The 27,596-nt window shown below is 43.4% G+C and overlaps 1 protein-coding gene across 1 annotated transcript in view; it reads right to left on the bottom strand.

Annotated features, from left to right (window-relative positions):
- EPHA5 (EPH receptor A5) overlaps positions 1-25,537 on the bottom strand; it is a 744,210-nt gene extending 718,673 nt beyond the window's left edge. The window contains exon 1 of the mRNA XM_029600878.1: positions 25,166-25,537. Within this exon, the coding sequence (XP_029456738.1) occupies positions 25,166-25,262 (97 nt within the window). The 5' untranslated portion in view covers positions 25,263-25,537. The remainder of the gene's footprint in view (positions 1-25,165) is intronic.
- Between the last annotated feature and the right edge of the window lie 2,059 nt (positions 25,538-27,596).

Raw genomic sequence — 27,596 nt, 5'->3', positions numbered from 1 at the left:
TCTGGCGATCTGAAAACGGCAAAGCAATGTGCCAGGGCGATAGCTAAAGCCAGAAGAATGCTGGGCTGCATAGAGAGAGGAAAAACCAGTAAGTAAAAAGGAGGTGATAACACCCTTGTATAGGTCCTTGCTGAGGCCTTATCTGGAGTATGGTGTACAGTTCCAGAGCCCATATCTCAAAAAGGATAGAGACAGGATGAAGGCGGTCCAGTGAAGCACAGCCAAAATGGTGTGGGGTCTGTATCGGAAGACCCATGAGGATAGGCTGAATGATCTGAATATGTATACTCTGGAAGAGAGGAGATGCAGAAAAGCTGTGATATAGATCCTCAGATACCGAAAAGGTTTTAATGATGCACAAACTTTGAACCTTTTCCATTGGAAAAAAAAACAAAAGAACTAGGGGTAACAAAATGAAACTCCAGTGGGTACGACAGACTCAAAATCAGGAAATATTTCTTCACGGAGAGGGTAGGGGATGTGTGAAAACAGTCAAAGAATTCAAAGGGCATGGGAAAGACACTGTGAATCTCTAAAAGGCTAGATGACAGAAATGAAAAATGCATGTAAGGGGTTACTTGCTGGTGCGGCAGTTGCTACCCTTAGCAGAAGGCATGGAGATTACTACCCTTAAACAATAAGCCTTGATGCTTTTAATGCAACTGCAACATCGCTTCCTGCTTTGATGGCAGGGGGAAAATGGGAATAGGATTCAGAAAAAAAAAAAAGCGAGGGCCCCAACGTCTACGGTGTGGAATACTGATATTAAGGCATAAAGGAAAAGGCACAGGACTGCTTCTAGGGCCAAGTCCATAAGCAACGTACATCAAGCAACACTGTCTGAATTTTCAAGAAAGCTCATCACCCAGTAAAAAATGTTGCTAGCTGAAATTTTTATGGGTTGTCTTAAAGCTTGGGATAACTGTACGGAGCAACAGTTACTAACCTTAAGAGAAACAATGGGGGTAGCCTGCACAGAGTGGCAGTTGCTACCTAGGGAAGTTTACTGGGCAGACTGGATGGACCATTTTGGTCTTTTTCTGCCATCATTACTATGTTACTATAAATAAATAAAGAATACAGCACATGGTCCACTTTTCTTCACACAAAAACACTGGACATGTTCTGTAAAGCAGAAGTGTTAACAGAGGATTTTTAGATCATTCTGATGAAACCTACTTTTTTTCATTCAGTTTTTAACAATCCACACAGTAAAAGTCTAGAAAGATTCTCTTTCCCTTGAATGGAAGCAAATCAGAGCCCAAATTTGCACACCCTCCTGCAGGCATCACACTGATTCCTGGAAAATACTAGTAGGGCTTGGACAGCTGAAGAGTGGATTTAGAGAAGCAGGTTTTTAAAAAAATATATTTTTTTTCTTGAGTGTGGCTCTAACATTTCATTCCAAAATGTATAAACACAGAAGTAAGTTATATTAGGTCAAAAAAAAAAGAGGACATCTAGAAGAAAATCCAAAAGAAAGAACAAAGCTAAGGACTAGGCAAGCTGACATTGTGAAAAAAAAATGTACCTAGTACTGTTCCTTTAAAAAAAAACCTAAGCCAAAATTCATTGTTGTGCCTGGCAAGCTGCTATAGAAGCAATTAGGAAATCATTTCCATTAAACAGCAGTAAACTTTTCCCAGGCTTATAACATTTTTGCCTGGTGCTATTAAAATACACAGTTCAAACAGTGGATGTAATTAAGATGTAAATCTGCATACATTTAGCCTTGTTGAGAATATAAATTTGCAATAGTAGACCCTTGTGACGTTTTACCGCCTGATGGGCTCTCTTACATTTCACCCCCATTCCCCCCATTGTCTAGCGCCAGTTCCTACTAGCACCTTCTCTTCAAACACCTGGCCTGGACCTCCCATCTTTCCTCTGGTTCATCTCTCCGGACAGAAAGGTGTGTGAACAGCTGGAGAGAATCCATCTCAGCAGCCTCTTCTCTGACTCAGCACGGTAGGGTGGAGGGGGTCGGAGTCCTGGCCCGCCCATAGTAGTACCCCAGGCCCTTCTAAATCCTAACTTGAGCGTTTCTGTCTCTGCCGTCTTCTTAATCTTTTCCCTTAAAATGCTTTCTACGGCATTAGCTGGCTGGCTTCCTGTTCAGTACGGAAAAACACGGGAGAGGCAGAGCCACTGCGGGGCCAGTGATGGCACGCTGCCACTGCTAGGGCAGGAGAGGGCAGCACTCTAATCGGGTGCACAGGGAAGCCACCCCACCCCCACCAAGAACTTCAATATATCTTTTCCTTCTCTGCTTTCTAAATCTATTGCTTTATGCAGAACTGATGGGCTGTTTTCTCTCCTCCTTCCTTTTGGACCTTCCAGTGGAGAATGCAGACTCCTCTGAACCCTGTAATTTTTTTTAAAAAATCAGTGTACGGATTTTCTGGCAACGTGTTCTTCAGTTTGATTCTCCTTATGTTTGTTCTTTTCTTTTTATTTGTTTCTGATTGCTTGGGGATTGAAAAGAACTGGATGGCACGATGGTTCAACTCCCCACCCCCACCCCCATTCCTTCTGCGGTCTATGACCACATGTTCTACCCGTTGCACTAATGAGCTGCTCATCACTTGAAATCCCCCTGTCCTGCTGACTCAGGGCTAACCTGACTGAATCGCTTCATCTCCTGCTATTCCTTGGTTCCTTCGATTGTACATGGATAGCAGTAAAACTGATTTTTTTTTTCCTTCAGTTGTCCTCTTTGGAAGCAGAGCAGGCACCAAATCGGAAGCCTTACATTTCCCCTTCAGAAATGGATTGTATTCATTGTTCTGCAGTAAAGCACCCTGGGTTCCTGGTTGGAAGAATATGTATGTATAGTATAAATACAACATATTACTATTAGTATTATTATTGTACTGGTTACCAGGACTGGTCAGAACACAATGTGAGGAACACACCAACAGAAAATCCACCTGAGAAATGCTGAGCAACTACATAATGTGCCGTCCTTTTACTTATGCTTTGATTGTATGAAGTTGAAAAAAAAATAAAAATGCCCAGTCGTTCAAAAAAAAAACATGGGCATCTTTAAAAAAAGCATTGCCCATCTCCATTAGGAGGTTCCCAGCAGCACTGTGGAACAGTCACAAAGAATTCTCTGTGCTACAATTATAGTAATTAAATTGTTCAGAACAGTATATACGTGTTGTAAATTGTAATGGATGCACAATGAGTATTGATCTACATTGTACAACTTAATTAAAACATGTCTTCCAGAAGCCACAAATGAATGTAATTAGGGAAAGTGTTTGATACCACAAAGTTGATTTATAAGATATTCATTAACTATACAACATTAGAAAAAAATATGCACAGCCCATTTAGAACTGTCATTTCACATCTTTTTCCCATTTCTTCCTTGTTCATTATTTGCCACCCAGAGTATATCTATGAGTGAAGCGTCGGTGTCTCATGGAACTCCCATGTAGCGAAAATAATACAACAAAGAATTATCGCTTCACAGGAGAGCAAGTAATATAGTCTAATAGACCATAACCATGTTTTCAGGGAACTGTGTTATTAATAAACAAGAATGTCAAAAGCTAAACTGAAAAATATGAAATTTGCTGTAAGCAAAGCTGAAGCCTGCAAACCAAAGATATCAGTAGGAAAGAACCACTTGTCTGCCCATTTGTACCCGCCTGGTGGGCTGGCATATATATTACTCGATCTGTGGCCTTCTCCCTCCTTCTGCCATGGAGGTCATGGGGAGGATCATTTTCAGAGCAATTTACCCAGCTAAACAGTGTGGCAGAAATCTGCCCTCCTCCGGCTGGCCAAAATTAGAGCCAGCTTCAATCGCGCATGCGCGTCCAGCTGGGCTCATAAAACGTGATCTCATGGGCATAATTAGGAAGGGGGAGGAAAGGAGCACATTATTGTGGCCCCAGTCCCCCTCAGCTACCCACAGAAATTAAAAGATGCAAAGTGAACAGCCACGTTTAGCAGTCATGCTTGCAAATTTTCAACGGGAAATTATCTACATTCTCTGCAGCTTACTGCTCGACCAACTCCTCATCCACTTAATAAACCTTCTTCCAGCTCTCAGACTGGCTAGATTTGTTCTCACTCTTCTATCTAGAACAGTGTCAAAGGCTTTACTGGATTATAGATAGATCACATCTACTGTACCCTCTTCTCCCTGCCCCTCCCCACCTTGATCTGTTACACTGGTCACCTCATCGAAGAAATCAATCGGGATTCCTTGGCAAGATTTTCCGCTTGTGAAAAGCCTGTTGCCTATAAATCTTTGGTACATTAACATAAGAAGGTATATATTAGGATCCCAACATTCAACTCATGAAATAACCACAAAAGAATCTGTATTTATTCATAATAAATTCTACAAAACTTAATTTACAAAACAGTCACAAATATAACATTCAAATGTTTAAATATACTATAAAGATGACCTAAAGCAGCACAAAAGTGACACAGCTACTGTGTATGAATAAAATGAATATCATCTAGTTCATCATCTCTCGTAATGCTCAAATCTTACCACTCAGCTTTGTACAATGTTACCTGACACACTAAATTATTTCACTATTTATTGTATATATTTTACGGCTTTTGAACACTGTTTGACATGTTATTGATATCTACCCAATAGTCACGTTCTTATGTTCAGAAACTCTGTTTAATATTTATGTTCACATGTTCTAAACCCTGTTCTATGTAACGCCTTAACAGCGACTGTCTTGTTCTATGGAAACCGACCTGATTTGATATGTGTATCGAGAATGTCGGTATATAAAAATTCTAAATAAATCTCCAAAACAATCACAAATATAAAGTGCAAGTGCTTAACTATACAATAAAAAGAACCTACACCTGCACAAAATGATACAGCTACTATAATAAAATATATTAGGATAAACCATCCACTCATTACAAGACATTCAAAATCAAATGCTCTCACTAATACTCGATCATCACTTATCCCCATTCTAAAAAAATGAAATAAAACGCAATATGGAAGTCAGGGTCTTCCAATCAGACCCTGAGGGTAACCATCTGGGTATTGGACTGCCTGCATTATTCTGTACTTCAGTAGTGCTTCCATTACTTGATGTTACTTGTATGAGGTTTTCTACTTCCTCCTTGTTCCCAACCTTGGAGAGTAGTACTTCATCTGCTCTTCACCACTATCTTGGAACTTCTCCTGTTTTGAAATGATAAACCATATCTGTAATGGAGAGCTTTACTTCCTTCCCTATTTTGGGATGTACCCCATCAATTCCGATAGCTTGGTATACTTTCAATCAATAGTACTACTCCAGCAAATGGCAAAGTGTTCACTCCACAGTCCCTTAGGTCCTTCACTTTCAAATTTGGTCCATCACTCTCCTTCTGCTATCCAAGCAAAAGTATTTTAAATATTTGCTTTCTTCTGGACAAATCCTCTCCATGCGACTATAACAATGATGTTCATTCTGATTGTACATCATCAAAGGCATTTGCGAGGGTCACTATGCTTTGCTGAATTTGTGGAATGGTTTCCATTTTTGATGGACTCTGGGCAGCACATACACTCTAGCCATATCTTTTTCCACACATTTTTCAAAATTGATGCTTTCGGTTCCTCCCAGGATTCAGTGGCATTGTCAATGGTTTTCTTATTATAGTTTTGCCAGAACTCTAATTATTGGCTTATCCTCACCATCAGTTCCTTTAAAGAGTTGCCAGAAGGTTTGCCTCAGATTGTTTTTTGAGTGTGGCTATTGTGCAGTGATCCATAGGTTGGATCACTGCTGTGGTATGCCTGAGAAGGTACTGACCCGCACTTTGTCAGTCAGATCCCCTAGTATTTACTGGATGGCATGAAGCATTGTCTAGGAGGTGCAAATTCTTGTTGAAAAGATTCTTCTGAGGACAATAGCAGTACACCACAGGACAAAAAGAAAATTGTGAACCACTCCTGAAACATGTAAATAATAGCCTCCTAGGTCTTCCTGTTGGATCAAACAGACAAATTTGTTTCTACATGACCTCTCATGGCCTTTGGGTTTTTGATATGGAACACCATATTTAAAATCACCTGTAGCATTGCCTCCCAGGAGAGGTGTCCGATGATCTTTGGCAGATTTAAAAACCTGGTACAGACTTCTCTTTCTTGGCATTAAAGATTTCCATGAGGCATGTGGTTCCAGAAGTGGTCTATCTCAACACTGAAAACATGATCTGGTTTGTACTCCCCTTCTTCGATGGTTTTCTTCAGCAGCTCTGGATCCCCATGAGCATTGTCTAAATGGGCATTTTATCTTTCCCCAGTCATCCTGATGTTGTGCAAACTGTGCCACTTTTTAAACCTCCCAAGCCACCAATTATTGGCAGTAAAGTTTTCACTTTCAGAGGTCGATCTATGCTCATCCTGTAAGTCTTCATAATGACAATATTCAATGCCATTCAATGGCTTGGCTGGACAAATGGCATCATTTCAAAATCCTGTGGTACTGATAATCCCCTAGTTAGCTGTTGGGGTGGGATGGGGACATTCTGTTGCAGGGTCAGCTATCCAGTCAGATTTTTGGCATTTATCTAACAACACTGGATACATTTTGGGCAGATGAAGAGCTGCCTTAAGGTTAGCGGAATACATTTTCTGGCTAACTTTAGATAGCCAGGGATATTCAGCAGTGAGCCCGTGCCACTGAATCTCCCCTCCCTGCAAAGTCAGCCACTGTGGCAAATATTGACCTCTGTGTCCCTTCTCCTGGATAATCACTGTGCATATGGGATATTACATTGGTTGTGATCCGCAATCTACACATTCAGCAGCCTTTTCATGCCTTCTATGACATCACTCCTATGATGAGACAGCCTGAAAGCACTTACTTATGTAATCTGATGTACACATTGCCTTTAAAACTACTCATACGATTTACAATACAGTAAATTTGGAATTACATAGAAATAACAATGAAAACAGAGACTGCTTTAAACACCACAAAACAAATACAGACAAACATGCCCAGACCACTCCATCTCCATTAAGATCAATCAGCAGTTACTGTCAGGAAGGGTGCAACAGTAAGAAACAATCCTGTCTTCACAGGAAGTGTAAACCTTAAAAATTCAGTTTCTCTCTGAACTGCTTTTGGCAAGATGGTCCACATTGTTAATGTTTAAAACAATATCGGGAGAATCCCTTTAGGTTTGTGCTTAGCATTTTTTTGGCTCCTTGTCTTCTTTATCGAGTCTAATGAATATTCAGAAGCGTGTCATTCACTGATCATAAAGCACAACCAGGTACAGACAGCTGTACTCTTTCAGCTGGGTAGCTAGGGCCAGTCCCAATCAGCACGTCGTGAGGCTAAATTTCAACAGTGTGCGAAAGTGAAGCATGCATATTTAAAAGCACGTGCACGCAAAGCGATGCCAGGGTGATATAAACTGTGTGGCAGAAGCAGCGTAGTTTACAAACTGCTGCCTATTTCTGCCCAAAACGTGCAGAGATAGGTTTCAGTACATGTACATTTTTTTTAATGCAGGCAGCCTCATACTTTCTATACATATTTCAGTTATTTAGTTATCAACACTTGTAGCCCGCCCTATCTACACATCTACTGTAGAGGAATAATATATTGACATTCATGATATAAAACCACACAAATGCTAAGCAAAAGTACAACTGCTTGCCAGACAGCTGCTCCAGGTCACCTAATAGTTACTCGCCTGCTAACACAAGGCTCCAGGCCACCATCTATTGCTAAAACCTCTTATGTGCCACTGGATCACAGCCCATAATCAAGAACTCAGCATCTATTCGTTTATTGTACCAAATGCTTGGGTGAACAGCAAGACCCTTAACTGCTTCTTAAATATCCGAGTGTGTAACTCGGCCTCCAAATCAGCTGGCAGCAAGTTCCAGAGAAGAACGTCCTAGCTCGAATTTTTGATAATTATATTAGGCACGTCGAGGATACATGGAATAAATTACTGTCACGGTATCTTAACACACGGGGAATTCTGTGCAAAATAATAAAAAATTGTGTGTGCAATATTTTAAAATTCTGCAAAGTGTTACCAACTGTATTTAGCTAGCACAGTAATAATTAATTTATAATGTAATACAGAGAAATTAGTTACTCAAAGATGAAGAATTTTCCATTTTTTGTGCAGAATTTTCCCAGCTTTCCCTCTCCCCTTCTTACAGGCTCAATAACTTTTACAGCTCTCTCTCCCTTATGGTTTGAATCTTTTCCCCACACCTGATCTCTCCTCCCACTCGGGTCAATCCCCTAGTTCACTCACTAACTCCCCCTCCCATGGGTTAACTCCTCTCCCATCCCTTTCCCTCCAGCAGCTTTCCCTCCTCCCCACAGGCTCAAACATTTGCTCCCCTCTTTATCTGTCCGCCTGAAAGCCTCCAGCAAAGCTTGAAACTCTCCATAGCTCTCTTTCTGCTTTCCCCCAGTTCTCTCCCCTCACCTCAGCACGACCACCCTTGCTTTCTCTCTGTTTGACACTAGTTTAGCAAGATCTCAGCTCTCTCCTACCTTCTTGGAAGCTCACTGTCTGCTTCACTCGTTTAGGCTCCACCACACCCCCCCTACTGCTTCCTCCTCATGTAGACCAGCCCACCGCTGCTCCTTTCTCACTTCTAGTTGACTTTGGTGCTATTTTTTCCCCTCTTCCAGGCCACAGAGACTTCCACTGCCATTGCAGCTGATTCCTGGTCCCTATCATTAATTCTGTGGGTCAAAGGTATAATTCTGCACAGGAGGGGAATTCTGCACAAATTCTGTATAAATGCACAACGTAGAATTTCCCCCAAGAGTAATCAATTTTCAGCACCATATTAAGGCACAAACTATTGTCTCCACTTAGTGTTTTATGTATAAGAGCTCCATTCTTCATTGTCTGAAGATGGTGGTTAGCTAGGTCAAAATTAACAAAGCATTAAATTATAGGCAGTTTGTAGGTATTGTAGTATGGAGTTACATTAAAGTTATTTTTGGCAGCTATTATTTACAAAGAACAACATACTTGAATGGTTTAACAGATACTTTACATGAAACAATTTAGGAATGTGCATTCTTTTTTAACGAATTAGATAATGGCAATGAAATTGTCTATTTCATCTTGTTTCAGGAGCACCAGAAAATAAAAAAAAATATTTCATAAAATTAATATTTTGAATTAGCACGCACTAAATCCCGTTAATGTGTACTATCCCTGAAATTAGGGAAACCTGAACTAAACACCCCCACACCATTTTAAAGATGAAATTAAAACAGATAACCCAAAATGAAAACGACACAAAACAAATCAGTGAACATCCCTATGAAACATACTTCTCCAGTAAGTAAGAGAATAAAATTTAGATACTACGTGACTATGAGATAACACTAGACACAGCAAGCTTCCCAGACATTGGCCTGGATTTACTAAAATCGCAGGCCTTAGTGAATCGCGCGGTACTGGGAGCCAGGGGGGGGCGAAACGGGGGGCAGGCCTGTGAAAGCCGGCAGCGATCGCACCACTGCGATGCGATCATTGCCGGCTTTCGCAAACCAATAGCGCCACGTGAAAGGTGGTGCTATTGGGCGCATTACTGACGGCGATAAGGGGCCTTACCTTTTCGCCATCAGCGATGTCTTTGCTGCGTCCGCCCCGAAGCCGCCATCCCCTTCCGGTGCTGACTCCGCCCCGATCTAGCTATCGTGTGCAAAAGCTGTAGAAAATGACCCCCATAGTCTCTTTGTTTTCTGGTCTCTGAGTGCATAATTAATTGCGGGTATTGTGTGCAGTATGTGCAGTTATTTTTTAATAATCTTTGATGACAGATTTCCCAAATAGATTTTAGGAATTATAGTCTCCTTGTTTCCTGGTTTTTGAGTGTTGTAGCTGCTTTGTGAATCACCGGTGTCAATAGAGATGATATGTCAATGAGGATTTTGGGCAAACTTGCTGCCAGAAGTGCAAATTGCCATTAATTCCCTATGTAAGTTGGGGAAATGTGTCCATCATTCTGGTGCTGCTCTGTACCTAGTACTTTTCAGTTCATAGGCTTTAAGGCTACTTGTTGCTTTTGTCTTGCTTGGAGGTTTCTTTATGAGTGATGCTCTATTTCTTTTTTCAGATATGTTGGGGCCCGTGCTTTTCAGTGCCCTGCATGTGAGGGTTAGGATCTTAAATTTAGTGCATAGGGAAGAGAAATTAGTGTAGTGTAGTGTAGTGTAGAGAAATTAGTAGGGGAAGGGAGGAGGCATGTTCCCACTTTCTGTTACCATAATTGTTCTGGCAGCGGTTTTGTAGAGATGTGCATCGGGTGCCCGATCGTTTCCACTTTCAGGTTCATGTGGCCGCGTGAAAATCTCATATTCCCGCGGATCGGCATTTTTTTTCATGAAAAATCGTTTTTCGGCTTAGTGCACGCTAACTCCCAATAGCGCGCACTAACAAAAAGTAAGAAAAAGTAAAGTTTTTTTGGTAGTGCGCGCTAATGAGAGATAGCGTGCACTAAGCCGAAAAATGATTTTTTGCAAAAATTTGGGGAAAATGCAATCGTTTTCTCAGTTTCCCAATCCATGACGATTTAGGAAATATCATACAAATTTCCTAATAGTCAAAAAACGATTGCACATCCCTACAGTTTCTTTTTTAATGGTATTCCTTTGTAGATGATGTTGCAATAGTCTGGGTATGCGAGTGCTGCTGTTTGAATCACTGTTTTGAGGTTGCTTGGTTGCAGAAAGGGGCATCACAGTTTCACCATTCGGAAGCACTAGAATGTTTTGTCACTGTTTTATTTGAGTTTCCATGATTAATGCGAAATCTAGGATAACTTTTACCTTGTGTTGTGGCTAATTGCTATTCTGGACGATTACATTGTCCAGAATAGCAAGTAGCTCATTTAAAACGAATCGAAGAAAATTCTTTTCCACTCAGTGCATGCTGCCTGTTCCCTCCGAAGCCGCTTCGAAATCAGAGCGGCCTCGAAAGGAACTTTCCTTCCACCTCCCCTCACCTTCCCCTCCCTTTCCCTACCTAACCGAACCCCCCCCCGGCCCTATCTAAACCCCCCCTACCTTTGTTGGCAGATTTACGCCTGCTGAAAGCAGGCGTAAATCTGCGTGCGCCAGCGGGCTGCTGGCGCACCATCATCCAACCCAGGGGCTGGTAAAGAGGCCTCGGCCACCCCCCGACACGCCTCCCGCCCCGCCCCGAAATTTGTGCCACCCACCCAACACGCCCCCGACACGCCCCCTTTGCAAAGCCCCGGGACTTATACGCGTCCCGGGGCTTGCGCACGCCACCGAGCCTATGCAAAATAGGCTCAGCACGCGCAGGGGGGGGTTTGGGGTAGGTTTTCGGGGGGTACGCGCGTATCTTACGTGCGTACCCCTTTGAAAATCTACCCCTATCTTTGTGAGCGACATTGTGGAAGGGATAGAAGGTAAAGTTTGTCTATTTGCGGATGATACTAAAATCTGCAACAGAGTGGTCATGTCTGAAGAAGTAGAATGAAAAGTGATGTAAGAAAAGCTTGAAAAGTGGTTGAAGATTTGGCATCTGGGATTCAATGCCAAGAAGTACAGAGCCATGCATGTGGGATGTGGTAATTCAAAAGAGCTTTATGTAATGGAGGGTGAAAGACTGATGTGCACGGACCAAGAAAGGGATCTTGGGGTGAAAGTGTTTGGCGATCTGAAGTGGGCAAAGCATTGTGACAAGGCAATAGCTAAAGCCAGAAGAATAACCAGCAAGAAAAAAGAGGTGGGAATGCCCTGTACAGTCCTTGGTGAGGCTTTACCTGGAGTTCTGTGTTCAGTTCTGGAGCACAAATCTCAAAAAGCAGTCCAGAGAAGGGAGAGCTAAATGGTGTGGTGTCAGTATCGGAAGACTTATGAGGAGAGGCTGAAGGACCTAAATATGTCCACCCTTGGTGCAGGGGAGATATGATACAGACCTTCAGATACCTGAAAAATTTTAATGATGCATGAACTTCAAACCTTTTTCACTGGAAATAAATCAGTAGAACTAGGGGTCACAGAATGAAACTGCAGGGGGATGAATCAGAACCAACACCAGAAAATATTTCTTCTTGGAGAGGGTGGAGCTTGCCTGTAATGCCCTTCTGGAGGAGGTGGTAAATACAAAAACATTCAAAGAATTCAAATTGGGATAAACACTGTGGATCCCTAAAAGCTAGAAGATGGAAATGGGTACATGGGGATAACTTGCTGGTACTACCCTTAACCAATAAGCCTTGATACTTTTGCTGAAACTGCAACACTACTCTCCACTTCAATGGCCAGGAGAAAAGGGGAGTTGGATTCAGACAACTAGTGAGGGCCCCAACTTTTAAGGTCTAGGGAACTGATAAGCATGTGGGTAACCTGAACAGAGCAGCAATTACTACCCTTAACAGAAGGCAAGGGATTACTATCCTTAACCAATAAGCCTTCATGTTTTTGACAAAATTATATCACTCTCTGCTATGAATGCAATGGGTGTGGTGGAAGAGGAACTGGATTTAGATGACAATCAACCCAGGCCCTGACTTTTACAGTCTGAGGTACTGATACGCAGACATAAGTGAAAATGCACGGGACTTCTTCTAAGGCCAAGTCCATAAGCAAAACACATCAGCACTGTCTGAATTTTCAAGAAGGCTCATCACCCAGTAAAAATGTTGCTAGCAGTAAACTTTTTATGGGTTATCATAAGGCTTAGGAATAACTGCACAGAGCGGCAGCACTACCATAAGAAGCTTGCTGGGCAAACTGGATAGACCATATGGTACTTTTTTGCCATCATTAGTTGATTACTATGTTACTATGAGAGAGAGGGCGATTGTCTGTGTATGTGAGAGCCTATACATATGAAAGGGAAGGATCTTGTGTGTGTGTGAGAGCCTGTGTGTATGAGAGAGAGAGAGAGGAAGCATGTGTGCGTGCGTGTGTGTGTGTGTGTGTGTGTGTGTGAGAATGAAGGAGCATGTGCATGTGTGAGAGACTGTGGTATGAAAATGTGTGTGTGCATGACAGCACGTGTCTATGAGAGGGAGCATGCATGTGCATGAGAGCACATGTCTATTAGAGGGAGAATGCATGTGTGTGAGAGCCTGTGCATATGACAGAGAGGGAGTAGCGGTGGGCCTAATGAGGACCTGCCAGTGGGTTTTCTGCACCTGGCCAACAGGAGATAGAAGAAGACAAGGACCACTGGGAGGGATGGTGAGAAGAAAAGGGGGGGAAGGGGAGTGAGGAGAGGCTAGAATGGTTTATATGTGTGAATGAACGTGTGTGTATATGAGAGAGATAGGTGTGTGGGACAATCTCAGGGTGACTGGAAATCAAAAGTTCCCAGGTATGGAGAGGGGAACATTTTTAATGTTTATTAGTTTTAATTATTGGGTGCTATTTAATGTGTCTGCTGTTTTGAAATATTTAATTGATTTTTGGAAAATGTTTAAAGCTGTTTTTATCCTTATTATTTATTAGATGCTCTATTCTTCATCTGTTTTGATATACTGTTTTTATTACGGTTTACTATTGTGATGGAGTTTTATGAGGGATGGTGCTGTTTCTGTTTTGCATTATTACACTGCATATGAGTCTGCTGAGAGGGGAGAGGGGCTGGGGAGCAAAAGTGCAGGGGCCTGGGAGGGTAGGAAAATAAGACTGATAGAGAAAGTAGGAAGAATTTGATTCTGTCATTTTTTTGGGAAATGTGCATCTGAATATTTCTATATTTTTACAGTACAGGGAAAATGCAATTGCTTTTATTTCTCTGGTCTTACACTGCAGGCAGTGTCTGACTTTTTGGGGGTTCCAGTTCAGCTTTTTTCTCCATGTTCTTCTTTCTAATTTGTGGTCGATTATTCTGTATTTGGGGAGGGGACAGGTAGTCCTCTAATGAGGCTGCAGTGATTCGTGCAGGTGTGGAGAAAAGGACACATTTGGAATGGTGGCTCCTTCATAGACCAGTGATTGCACTGACCGGTCAATCAGTTTATGTCTAATACCAGATTCTATGCCGGTGCTGAGGTCTTATCTTTCCACATGAAAAGATTTTTTCTATAGATACTATGACATAATATAAAATATTAAAAATGAGATAGTTTTAATTACATAAGAATAAAGATTAAAAAAATGTTTTCATTTCATATCACAACTTCAATCATCGGGATTCAGTTTTGTGTCAACCTTTGGTTGTAATAACTAGTCATTGTTTTGGTCTAATTAGAAACTAGTTACTCCCTGAATTTTCATGATGTTGTGAATTTGCACACAGTTTGGAAGTTCAATAAATAAGGAGAGAATACCCATCCAAACTAACAAATAATTCTTTCAAATGCTATATTTGCATTGAGTTATTAGAAAATATTTTTGACCTGACACATGACAAATATTTCTGATTCCCCTTTAAACAAATACATGTTTTCCAAAATGGGAGTGGGGATAGAATAGTAATCTTGTGAAAGGGGAAGTACACCATTGACGAAAATTTTCCTTGGCATGTCGAAGTATTCAGAATTTTCATGACTGAAAGTTGGCAACACTACATCCCACCAATAAGTGCCCCAAAAGAACCGCATCCAGTTCCCTTACCAGAGGCACCAAACAGGGCCACTGTATTCTTAAGAGCCCCCATGCCAGTTCACTGGGAGCAGAGGGTGGACTGCTTGGCTGCTTACCCTAACAAGGAGCTGGTGGCTGACTTGATATCTGGTTTCAGGAACGGTTTTAAAATACCACGTTCAAGTCTGCCAGCCACACATTCAGTTCTCAATGCGTGTTCTGCTCACTGTTTTGTCAGTATGATTCGAAATAAACTGTCCTCCGAGCTGGTCTTGCAGGACCTTTTCCCATGCTGGGGCACATTTCGCCTGCCACAGCGCTCCCCCAGAGCTCCTCTCCAGTCGCAACATGGCCTAAGGGTACACTTCCTCCCTGGAAATGGGACCGCTACCCAGCGTCCCCGCAACAATTGTCTGTTCCAGTCTCACAGCATGTACATGTCCAACCTTGGCAGGATTTATTTCTGAATGCCTTCAAGAAAGGTCTGACCCGGGGTGGGCCGGTGTGGGTTTGAAACAGGGGAAAGATTATTTAACCCTGCATATATTTAGTACCATCTGTTAGTGCAAGAGTTTACACTATGCAGTAAAGCTGAATCCTATTTATTTCTACTTGAACTCTGGCTCTGGGTATTTGTGTTTGTTTTAATTGTATTGTGCTGGGGGCGGTGGGGGGGGGGGGGAGGGCTGTACCTGGCACGGCTGAAGAAAGATCCCAATTTAAATCTAAGTAACTTAAATAACATTATCACCCAGAATACATTATGTGTTTGCATATAATTACTTGAACCCTCTATTGATTTTTTGGTTTTGGCTAGCAGTATCTGAAACCCAGATTTCACACCGCACAGAAGAAATGATCCATTAAATGTTGCAGTACTAGCAAAAAAGAGGAATTAGATTCAGACAACATCCAACATGGCATTGAACTGTACAGTCTGGATAAACAAGCATGGGGGTAACTTGCTTGATGCGGCGGTTACTACCCTTAACCAATAAGCCTGATACTTCACTTTTGATGCAACTCCGACATTACTCTCTCCATCAACAGCAGGGGGTGATGGGAAATTGGTTTCTAACATAACAAGGGCCCTGATCTTGGCGGTCTGTGAAACTGAGAAGTATGGGAGCATGCTGGGCAGACTGGATGGGCTGTTTGGTCTTTTTCGGCTGTCATTTCTATGTAAATATATTTTAAAACTCCAGCCGGTAATTAAAACAAAGGCAATTTTTATGCTTGCCCTTTCTGGATGGCTCAAAGGAATTTGACCAGGGTCTAGTGAGCCTTTCGCCTTTTAGGTCAGTTCAATTCCAGCCAAGTATAACAGTAACCTGAAAGCAGAAGGAAATTGGAATGTCACCCACCAAATCTCAAAGAAATGGGTGAAGGAGATAACAAAGGTCAGTTGAACAAGGCACAAAAGAAGTCCAAGGAGAGCAGTAACCTGAAGAAGAGAAGCTGGAAAGCTATGAGCACAAATGCTCGTAGTCTGGGCAATAAAATCCCAGACCTGCAGGCTGTAATGGTGGAAGCGGATCTGGACATTGTTGCTGTTACAGAAACATGGTTTACGGAGTCACATGACGGGGATATAGCCATCCCTGGCTATAACTTATTAAGGAAGGACATAGAGGAAAGGAGGAGGAGGAGTAGCACTTTATGTCAGAAGCAATATCCAAGCAATTGAAATGCAAGGGCATGGGGTAGGGAAGAGGCATTATGGGCTAGCTTAAACAAAGATGATGATGCTTGCATTTACATCAGTGTGACCTATAGGCCTCCAATTCAGACAGAAGAGCTGGACAGAGATCTGAACGAAGCCATTGAAAAGATGGGAAAGAAGGGAGAAATGTTGCTCATTGGAGATTTGGATCTGCCAGATGTAGACTGGAGTATCCCTTCTGCAGAATCTATGAGATGTAGAGAGATAGTGGATGCCCTGCAAGGGGCTTTGCTCAAACAAATGGTAATGGATCCCATGAGGGTCGGTGTAATCCTGGACCTAGTGCTCACAAATGGAGATAATGTCTATAATGTCCGGTCAGGTGCCCACCTGAGTACAAGTGATCATCAGACGGTATGGTTTGATATTGCAAATAAGATACAAAGAAGTCACACGAAGACGAGTTTTGAATTTCAAATATACGTACTTTGACAAAATGGGGGTGTACCTGTAGGAAGAACTAGAAGCCTGGGAGAAAATGGGAGAGGTGGAACAACAGTGGGCTAAATTACAAGGAGCTATTACAAAAGCAGCAAATCTAAATGTTAGAAAAGTAAACAAACGTTCAAGGAAAAAGAAAGGAGGTGGTTGCAAAAATAAAGGCAAAAAGATCAGCATTCAGGAAGTATAAAGGATCCCAAAGGGAGGGACACAGAGAACAACACCTGGTGAAAATGAGGGAGACAAAGAAATAAAAAAAAACAAAAGGTCAAGCAGAGGAAAGGATTGTCCAAGAGATAAAGAGAGGTGACAAAACATGTTTCAGATATATAAGAGAAAGAAGGAAAGCCCAAAGTGGTACAGTGAAACTGAAAGGTGACGAGGAGCAATGTGCCGAGACAAACAAGGAAATGGCGGAAATATTAAACCAATACTTCAGTTCTGTGTTCACTGGAGAAGGACCGTTGCTGGTTAACAAGACCATAGAAGGGAATGGGATAGACACAACTCCTCTTACAGAAGAGTATGTATGGGAAGAGCTAGGAAAACTAATTGTGCACAAGTCCATGGGGCCGGATGAGGTACATCCCAGGATACTACAAGAACTCAGAGATGTCCTGGTGGGTCTGCTAAATGACCTGTTCAATAGATCCCTGGAAACGGGAGACTGGAGAAGAGCGGTGATGGTCCCACTTCATAAGAGTGGTAGCAGAGAGGAGGCTGGAAACTACAGGCTGGTTAGCCTCATCTCAGTGGTGGGAAACTTAATGGAGACGCTGCTGAAAGAAAGGATACTGAACTATCTACAATGTGGCAGCATGGATTCACCAGAGGAAGGTCCTGTCAGACAAATTTGATTGATTTTTTGATTGGGTGACTAGAGAATTGAATCGAGGAAGAGTATTCGATGGCATCTATTTGGATTTCACCAAAGCTTTTAATACCATTCCACATAGGAGATTGTGAACAAAAAAGCTTTGGAGTAAGCCAAGGTGATGGAATGGATTACAAACTGGTTGACTGATAGGAGACAGTTTGTAATGGTTAATGGAACCTACTCTGAAGAGAGAGCCCTGTTAAGTGGAGTGCCACAGGGATCAGTACTGGGACCGGTTCTATTCATATCTAAGGAAAAGAAGGTAAAGTTTGTCTATTTGTGGATGATACCAAGATTTGCAACAGAGTGGACACGCTTGCAGGAGTAGAGAGAATGAAAAGTGATTTACGAAGACTTAAAGAGTGATTTGAAGATTTGGCAGCTGGGACTGAATGCCAAGAAGTGCAGAGTCATGCATCTGGGATGCGGTAATCCAAAAGAGCTGTATGTGATGGGGCAGGGAGGGAGAAGGCTGATGTGTATGGACCAAGAGAGGGATCTTGGGGTGATAGTTTCTGGCGATCTGAAGATGGCGATGTAATGTAACAAGGTGATAGCTAAAGCCAGAAGAATGCTGGGCTGCAGAGAGAGAGGAAAAACCAGTAAGAAAATGGAGGTGGTGATGCCCTTCAGGTCCTTGGTGAGGCCACACCTGGAGGATTGCATTCAGTTCTGGAGCCCTTATCTCAAAAGGGATAGAGACAGGATGGAGGTGGTCCAGAGATGGGCTACCAGAATGGTGTGGGGTCAGTATCAGAAAACCTATGAGGAAAGACTGAAGGATATGAATATGTACGCCCTGTGAGAGAGGAGGCACAGAGGTTTTAATGATGTGCAAATGTCAAACCTTTTCCGATGGAAAAAATATCAGTAGAACTAGGGGTCACGAAATGAAACTCCAAGGAGGACGCCTCAGAACCAACGTCAGAAAATATTTCTTCACAGAGAGGGTAGTGGATGCCTGGAATGCCCTTCCGGAGTAGGAGGTGAAAACTAAAACAGTGAAATAATTTAAAAGAGCATGGGATAAATACTGTGGATCCCTAAAGGCTAGAGGATGGAAATGAAGAAAAGAGTGCATGGGGGTAACTTGCTGGTGCAGTGGTTACCACCCTTAACCAATAAGATTTCATACTGCTGATGCAGTTCCATCATTGTCCTCTGCTTCAATGGCAGGGGGAAAAGAGGAATTGGATTCATTCAGCGACCAAGGACCCCGACTTTTATGTTCTGGGGAAACAAGCATGGGGGTACTTTGCTGATGCGGCAGTTACTACCCTTAATCAATAAGTCTGATACTTTGACACAACTCAAACACTGCTCTCTGCTTCAACAGCAAGGCACAACAGGGAATTAGATTCAAGAGTAATCAATGAGGACTAATGTGGGAAACTGATAAGCACGGGGATAACGGGGAATTGGATTCAAACAGCAACCAACGAGGGCCCTGACTTTTATGGTCTGGGAAACCGATTGGCATGGGATAATCTACACGGCACAGTAGATACTACCATAAGCTTGCTGGGTAGACTGGATGGACCATTTGGTCCTTTTCTGCCATCGTTTCTATGAAAGCTGTGCGGTTGTGCGTGAGACGAGTTGTGGCTACAGCAAAGCTCCCAGTGCACAAAAATCCACATCATAAAAACCAGGGTCATAATGTGGCGCAAAGTGGCTCCCCTTGATGGCAGCTTCATCTGCCCAACCAATACGGACTGAATAACTATCTCACCCCAAGAGCTGGCCTGATCAAAGCAGAATGGAGGCACATTGGCAGGGCACTGCCGGGGAAGCCTGCGTTTCTTCTCCCCTGCTCTGTGGGCAAAGAGAGGATTTCGGGTGCTGCCAGTTTGGCACCTTTCATGAACACTAAATTCACAAGAAATGCAAAAAGAATATTAAATGTAAAAAGATCCCGTGTTTTTTTTTCTTTTTAATTATTTTGTAAAAGTGTTTAAAGTATTCAGAGCACTTCCTAGTCACTGTCTCCTTACTAAATCAAATTAAACTGACACACGGAAAGCGTAAATACATCAGAAAACAAGTGGACTCAAGGAAGGAGATATTTAAGACTATTTAGGACTCAATGAGGAAACAAGCAAGCCAAGGCACAGGCATGCTGCTATTCTGAAGCGTAGTATAACCAGCACTGCTGCCTTTAAACTGGTCTAAGGGAAGGCAAGAGGAAGGTCAGACCCTGACCAGAGATGAATGCTGACATGATGGATTTTCACACTTTCGTCAGCTTGCTAATCTTCCTGAGCTCTCTCCCCAAAGCTTGTTTTCACAAAGCCTCACCAGCAGAACAAGACTGAGTGAAATTTCTCCCTTAAAACTCTGGATGTGCTCACCAGGTAGAAACTGCAAAATAGATTTGCCAAGAAAGTCACAAACATACGAACATACGCAGCTGGTGAAATCAAAGCTGATCATTGGAGCCTGACCTTCCTTCATTCAGGGACCTGAGGAATACGTTACTTTATTGCCAAACTGTTTTGTTTCTTTGTTTTAAATATAAGCTTTCTTTTCACATGAATCTGTACAGCACAGGAAAGATACAAAACTGAGCAACTGAAATCCTCCACCCAACTAAAAATAAATGTTTGGGTCCCCCTCTCCATTCCCAGGTACCAAAGCAGTTTGGTTGGTTACATTTTGTTGTTGGGTTTTTTTGTTTTGTGCTTTTTTTTGTTTGTTTTAATTTAAAAACTTTGGCTTTGAAAGACATCCTAAAGCAGCTACAGGCTAGTATTTATCCAAGTAAATAGTTTTGTTTATTCCAACAAAGAGCACAGTCTGTGCTGAAGAAATGCAATACCCTTGCAAAGTCTACAGCACATGGCTACTTTCTTGTCATGATGTCAGCTGTCGAATTACTCTTTCATCTGCAGGCTTTGCTGGGTCTGTTAACTTCTGCCGGTCTCCTGTAATTTTACCTGCTTGCCTCTCTGTGCTAATCTGATTCACCTTGTGCTAGCATGGTGGCAGGACTTCGCACTAAACTAAAAATCTGAATGCAAGAAGCGTTCTGCTCAGCCATGCTGTGCGAAGGCAAATATCAATTTCAGCAGATCGGCAATAAACTACAATCAATTTTTGACCCCCCATGCACTAAGCAAGGTGAGGTCGCAAATAATTTGCAGGTTCAATGACGCCCTCCCCCCTCTCCTCACCATCTCCACTGACCCTGCCTAGAATGATTACTGTATTAGATATTAGACTGGGTTTTTTTTTAAAGGAGACTAATCTGAATTATTTATACAAACCTAACATGCATTTTCTGTGTCAGTTACATCCAACTGATACTCATTTCACCATCATTGTCAATTTGCCCTAGCTTTGCTTTGCCTGCTCAGATTACTGCTTCACATCTGTAGTAGATTTTCAATTTTGGATCAAACCCCCATCCTTTAAAAATAAGTGTAAACTTACACTTCCTGGTACAAAACGTTTATGGTGCTTTCTGCATTGTGGAAGGGGCTCTATAATCCTATGTACTGTACAGTGGCCTGATTTACCATGTTTGATAACCATGACAAAAGATAGTCGGCTGAAAAGAGCCTCTCGCAAATATTAACACCACAATGAATAACAAAAATCCTTCTATACATATCACAAATAACTGTTTCCCTCTTCAAAATCATTAAACATGGTAATTTTTCTCCAAGTTATTTTGTTAGTATTTAACTGTAATGAAAAGAATAAGTATTTTTAAGATCTATCTCATGCAAAAGTATATAGGGTTTGATACTCAAAAACATGCTGAGTGGATAAGATGACCAAATACATTTACCCGATTACGTTTTACTCGGCTATTCATCCACATTTATTCTGGCTAGTTGTGCAGCTGAATATTGGGATAAATGTACCCACTCAAAACCTAAGTGGGTGGATTTTGGCCCACATTTGTGTGGCTAGGTTCACTTGACTAAATTTAGCTAGTTAGTGCTAAAAACTACACTAAATAGCTAAATGTTTAGCTTGGCCCAGGAATGCCCCCAACCTAGCCCCTTTTTTGCTGAGCTAAATTTGTGCAGCTTGCAATTTAAATCTAGGGTTGCCGCCTGGCTCCATGTTTTCAGAACAGAACAATCCGGTCCTAGTCTTACCAAACTGCATGCAGGGAATTGTAGTCTTGCTTTTCTAAGGACATGCAATGGGGAAGTCAGAACTACAAGCCCCCTGCATGGAATGGGATAAAACCAGGAGTGGATCAACCTGTCCTAAAAAACTGGATCCAATTGGCAACCCTATTTTAACCACACAAATGTGGTCACTGAAAAGGGCCATATTTTTTACTTACATACATATGCCCAGCTAAAATCCAAAATCTTACTGTATGATTAAAGCAGAAGCGCTCGCTAGAGTTCTCAAAATATCTTGGTTCCACTGTTTCTTCTTTTACTCTAGCTCCTGTCTTCTTTTTTTTTTATATATTCATTTTGTTTAATTCTTCTATTTTTACACTTTGTGAATAAAAAATCTTTGTGTTTGCAGTGGTGATTTTGTGCCTGGTCACTGACCTGGAACCTTTATGAACTTGCTTTCATATCCTGTTGTCACTGGCGTGAGAAGGTGGAGGCCACCACTAAACCCCAACCTAGTACCATTTATTTCTCCTTTTTGTAGAAAATTACCACTGCCTGGTTTGTTCTGGCTACACCCTGTGTTTTTAAGTCCCTTCCTTCAGTCGAGCCTCTCGTGGTTGTCCCTACTTTCTGGATTAGGAGTTTATCACTTGCCTTTCCAAATCTGAGCTCAAGACAAGTTACAGCCAGTTCAATAGGTATATTCCTGCTCCAGAATCCAAGGGCCTGATTTACTAAGGTTTTTTTTTTTATCCTCTTTTCTGTCTATGGGAAAACATTTTTAGTAAATCAGACCCTAAATTTGTACATGAGGCAACAGACAATAAAGTGACCTATAGGAAAAGCAGGAGTGTAACTCTGCTTCCCTGGGTCTCAGCTCACTGCTTTCTAACCATTAGGTCACACCTCTGGTTCAAGTTTCCTGTATCAGTTTGATACCTACAAGGGGTTCTCATAAGCAGAATCCAGACTTACTTGCATTAATTATGGGTGAAGTGGCTACGTTGGAGGCACTTTCAAAACCTTTAAGCACCACTACGGTCTTAAATAATGGAATAGAAATAAAAGCAGGACAAAAAGTGGGAGAGTCTTAAGTTAATAGTTTAATTTGTTTCAACTTGCAGTTGAATTTTCTAAACTATTGTTTTTTCCTATGGCTGCCACGTTAAGGTAAAAAAAGAAAAAGCACAACAGTTAAAACTTATGTACTGGCAGTCAAACAATATTGGGGACAGAGTTTGACACTTTTACCTATAGATTTTTTTACTATAACAACTTCTGTAAAGGTATCAAAATGTAAAGATAATTAAAAAATCAATAATTTAGCAATGTGCTCTTTGTTTTATCCATTTAATTGGAAAAATAGGAAAACTCACAAAACAAAGGATATAAAAATGTTCAGTAGCCAATAAGTAATAGACATTTTACAAATCCATGGCTCTAGATTCCAAGAATGGGGTTCTCCCATTCTTTTCCAATATTTTATCTAAAACAGGATGGAGTTTTATTGAGAAAACAAAGAAGGTGGGTTGCTGTAGTCTTAAAGATTAATATTAAATATATTTCAAATAATTACTGTACAAACAGCACTACCATAAACCCTGCACTGGAAAGACTGGCAATGATCTGAAATCAATAGTATTTTTTTTCCCCTCTGGTTAAAACAAACTCTTTGGTTAATCAGCCAATGTGGGAGGTTGGACTATTCAGGGGAAGTGAAGCGCTTAGGATGATCTTTTAGGAATGAAAGAGGTCATTAGAGAATCCGAATATGTCACAGGATGAGTACAGTATCTTTGAATGTATGTAACTGCATAACTCCCCAGACTGCAGGAAATGCAGTTTATCTGGGCAGTGAAAACTGAACGAAGATTATCAGAGTGAAATGGAGAGAGAGAGAGGAGAAAAAAAAAATCAAAGTGCTGAGGAGGAAGCCCATACAGGAAAGTATAGACCACTAGATCAAGCCTGTTATTTTAGTGCAAGTGTAAATATCTCCTGAAACGTCAGAAGCGGTTTGGAAAGTGCCTGCAGGGCAGCCGACTCTGCCAATCACCCCCCGATAGTCAGCAGTCCAGGCACATCGCGGGCTTGGGGAACCGGCGGCCGCCGCCACCGCAGCCCATGAAACGCCCGGGCGGAAACTCTGCGCGCTTCTTTCCTTCTGTCACCAAATGCCAAGGAGCCACCACCATCGCCTAACTTCTTCCTCCCCGTTGCAAAAAAAAAAAAAAAAAAGCGATGCTGCGCGCCCCGCTACGGGGTGAAGGTTTCGCACCGAAGCAAAATCACCGGGGGTGGGGGGACACGGACTCCTTCCCATTGCCTTATAAAACGGTAGTGGGGGGGGGGGGGGGGAGAGAGGAGGGGAGTTCTCCGATGGCCAAACAATGACCCCGGCCATGCGTGAGCTTCCCGACTCGGGAGAGACCGCACTGCGCGCAGAGAGGGAGAGAGAAAATGACAGGAGCGGACGGAGAGACCTGCGGAGGGAGAGAGCCAGGTCGCCGCACGGGTCTGGCACCATTTTTTTTTTACCGCCAGGGGAAAAGAAAAAACAAAAAACAAAAAAAAAAGGCTACCACCACCCTCCCGCGCGCCGCCTCCCCCCACCCCCAGCCTGCACGGGACTTATTTCACGTCCTCTTCCCAGAGCAGATGCTTTGTGACTGAGTCTCGGGGAAAAGGAAGGGGCCTTTCCCTATCCCCGACCCCCCACCCCCGGGGAAGCCCGCGGAACTGCCGGGCACATCGCCCACCGAACAACGCGCCTGTCTCTCTCTGTAAATATAATAGAGACAGGCACGGAACTGGATATTGCACAGACCTAGGCTGAAGTGGCGGGGAAGGGCTGCTGCTTAAGGATAAGTGCTGAGCCGCCAAGCGAGCTCCCGAAGTTTGGGGCAGAGAGGCTGAAGTTGGCAGCTCCTCTGCCTCCTCAGAGCAATCCGTTCGCCCATTTCTCCGCCAGGGTTGATTCCTTTTTATTTTTATATTTTTTTTTGTTGACCGGATGAAAAAGCAGCCGCTGTCTCGCCCCCCTCTCCTCCCCTCCCCTGTGACCACGGAATCCGTTTAAGAAGCACTTTAAACTAAGAGCAGAAATCAGAAGTCTCCCCCCCCCCCCATCGATTCTCATTCCCGCCTCCACTGGAAGGGAAAAGCAAGTTTAGCCCGAGCCGCCGGCGCAGCGCGGACAGAGAGCAGCAGCAGCAGCAGCAGCGACCCCGGAGCCGCAGGGCGAAGCAGAGAAACCGGGGGCAGCAGCGATCGGCGATGCCGGCCAAGCTGCGACCACGGAAAGTTCTCGCTTGCAGGCGACTCCTCGCAGCCGCCCCGGCTCCCGGGGATCTGCTGCCGCCACGGATCCCCTGCCCTGCACTCCTCCTCCTCCTCCTCCTCCTCCTCCTCTCCCACCACCCCCCAGCCGTGCTGGAAAACGGCAGCCGGAGCCCCGGCGCTCCCTCCCCCCTCACCCCCTTACCTTCATTGCTGGGGATGCAGAGGGCGGGCAGGGCGCTGCTCAGCAAGATCCACATCCAGAGGGGTCCCCGGCCCCGAGAGCTGCCCCAGCCGGGCATGGTGGGCCGCCGCTGGCTTAGCTCTCCCCCTCCAGGCTGTGCGCCTCCTCCTCCTCCTCCTGTACCGGAGCCTTCTTTATATTTGGCTTCTTCTAAGAAAAGGAAGGGAGGGGGGGCGATTAGGTATTCTTCTTCTCGCCCCCTCCTCCTCCTCCTCCTCCCCACAGTTGTCTGTTTCTTTTCCCTTCCTCCTTCCTGTCTCCCCTCCGCTGTCTTCTGCACTTTTTTTTGGCTTGGACCTGGAAGTGCCGGAGGCGGAGAAGTCAAACGCCAAACACTTTCCCCCAAAAAAGCCTGGAGAAATCGACCAACTCGGGAGCAAAGAGGAGGATGAGGGGGGGGGGGGGGGGTAACGACAAGAGGTAAGGCGGAGGGTGCGTGAGAGAGCCGAGGCAGCGCTGCCAAAAATAAAGGCAGCAAGTAAAATGTCAAAAAAAAAAAAAAAAAAGGAACGAGCTAAATAAATAAAACTCCTTCCCAACGAGATGCGGATTGAGCAGTGAGAGTGTTGATAAGGAAGGGGGTGGGAAGAGCCGAGGAGGTAACGCGTGCAGGCAGGAGGAGGAGGAGGGAGCAGTCAGTGCCCCTCTCTCCCTCCCTGCCTTCCTGATAGGGTTAATGAATAGAGCTGCGAAGCGAGCGACTTCTGCAAGCCACGGGATGCAGCTCCCTCCCCTCCCTCCACGATGGATCCTGGGGGGGGGGGGGCACTGCTGCTGTCACCTGCGCTTCCCTTCCTCGCCGGGGCTGTGGATCGCTGGCCTTCTCCACGCCCCTGGGGAGGGGGGGGGGCGGCGCTCCCGGGCAGAGCTGGGGACCCCACCAGACGCAGCCCAAGTTCATTCCCCTTCTAAAATTTGCACTAAGCCAACTACCGGGAAATGTATCCCGCCGCTGGCTTAGTTGGTTTGGATTTTCTGTCGGATTCGGACTCTTATGGTCACGTTTTGCTGGCGGAGACACCCCGCCACCACGATCACCCCCTTCCTCAGCTGGGAGCCCGGGAATGCTCCCCGTGTCTCCAACTTCAACCACGGCAACTCCCAGAGCACATGCAACTTGGCTTCTTGCTCAGTGCTCATCCTCCAGAGACAAAACCCTTTCAGACACCTCCCCTGCACCTTCCAGGGGGGGCTGCTGACTTTGTTACAGAATATTGAAAGGGGCAGTGAATATTCAGAGGATTACTCAGATATGCACATCCTTGATTAGGTTTTAACGTTATTCAATATTTTTTTCTTGCACACAGTTCTATTTTGGAAATGCACTGGCAGGACTATTTAATAAAAGGTAAAAACAAAGACGTGAAAGTGCTGTGATTATGTGTACACGTGTGTTTGTGTGTGTTTGTGTTTGTGTGTGTGTGTGTGTGTGTGTGTGTGTATTAGGATTCATTTCTATGGAGGTCAGATGATCGCTTTTATTCAGGAGTGGTGAAACGAAGAAAAGCCAGACGTGAGTAAATAGTCACTCCAGCTCATCACATAAATCTTTGCTCTATGATATTCCAAGGGAGCGATATGCCTTAACCCTTTTAGAAATACAATCATAGTTGGGGGTTTTTTTTTGGGGGGGGGGAGGATTAGGGGGGGGGAGGGTTTGATGTATGAATGATTGGGAATCATTTTATAAGGGCTGGTGAGATCAGTTGAATTTAATCATTCTGCAATCTTTTGCAACTGTTATTTGAAAAGGATTTTGTGTGTGTATGTGTGAAACATGTATTTTAAGTGTCATGGCATAAGATAGGTGTGCATGAATGCTTTAGATGTCAATGTCATAGAGCTGTCCTTTCCCCTCTGCCTTACTAGCCCTTGTTTAACAATTTTACAAGATGCCATTGGATATTTGTAGCTTCCACATTGTATATCAAATATAAATACAAGAGGTGGAATATGTTGGCAGAGGATGTCATCAAAGTAACTAGTATAGTGGGGTTAAAAGAGGTGTGGACGAGTTCCTGGAGGAAAAGTCATTATTAGCCAGGTAGACTAGAGAAAGAACATAAGAACATAAGAAATTGCCGTACTGGATCAGACCAAGGGTCCATCAAGCCCAGTATCCTGTTTCCAACAGTGGCCAATCCAGGGCAATTGCTATCCCTGGCAGTGAGCAACATGAATGAGATCTAAATTGAGGGATCTGCGAGATACTTGTGACCTGGATTGGTCACTGTCAGAGGAAGGATGCTGAGCGCGATGGACCTTGGTGTGACCCAGCATGGCAATTCTTATGTTCTTATATCCTAACTTTCCTGATAAACATGACTTGGATATTAAAATTGAGATCCTATTACTATCATGCACCATATGACTGGAGATATTTAAAGTGTCT

The sequence above is a fragment of the Rhinatrema bivittatum genome, chromosome 1 (genome assembly GCF_901001135.1).
Source record: "Rhinatrema bivittatum chromosome 1, aRhiBiv1.1, whole genome shotgun sequence".
Classification (NCBI taxonomy): Eukaryota; Metazoa; Chordata; class Amphibia; order Gymnophiona; family Rhinatrematidae; genus Rhinatrema; species Rhinatrema bivittatum.
The sequence above is the reverse complement of the archived record's forward strand: the minus strand, read 5'-3'. Positions and strand labels throughout refer to the sequence as shown.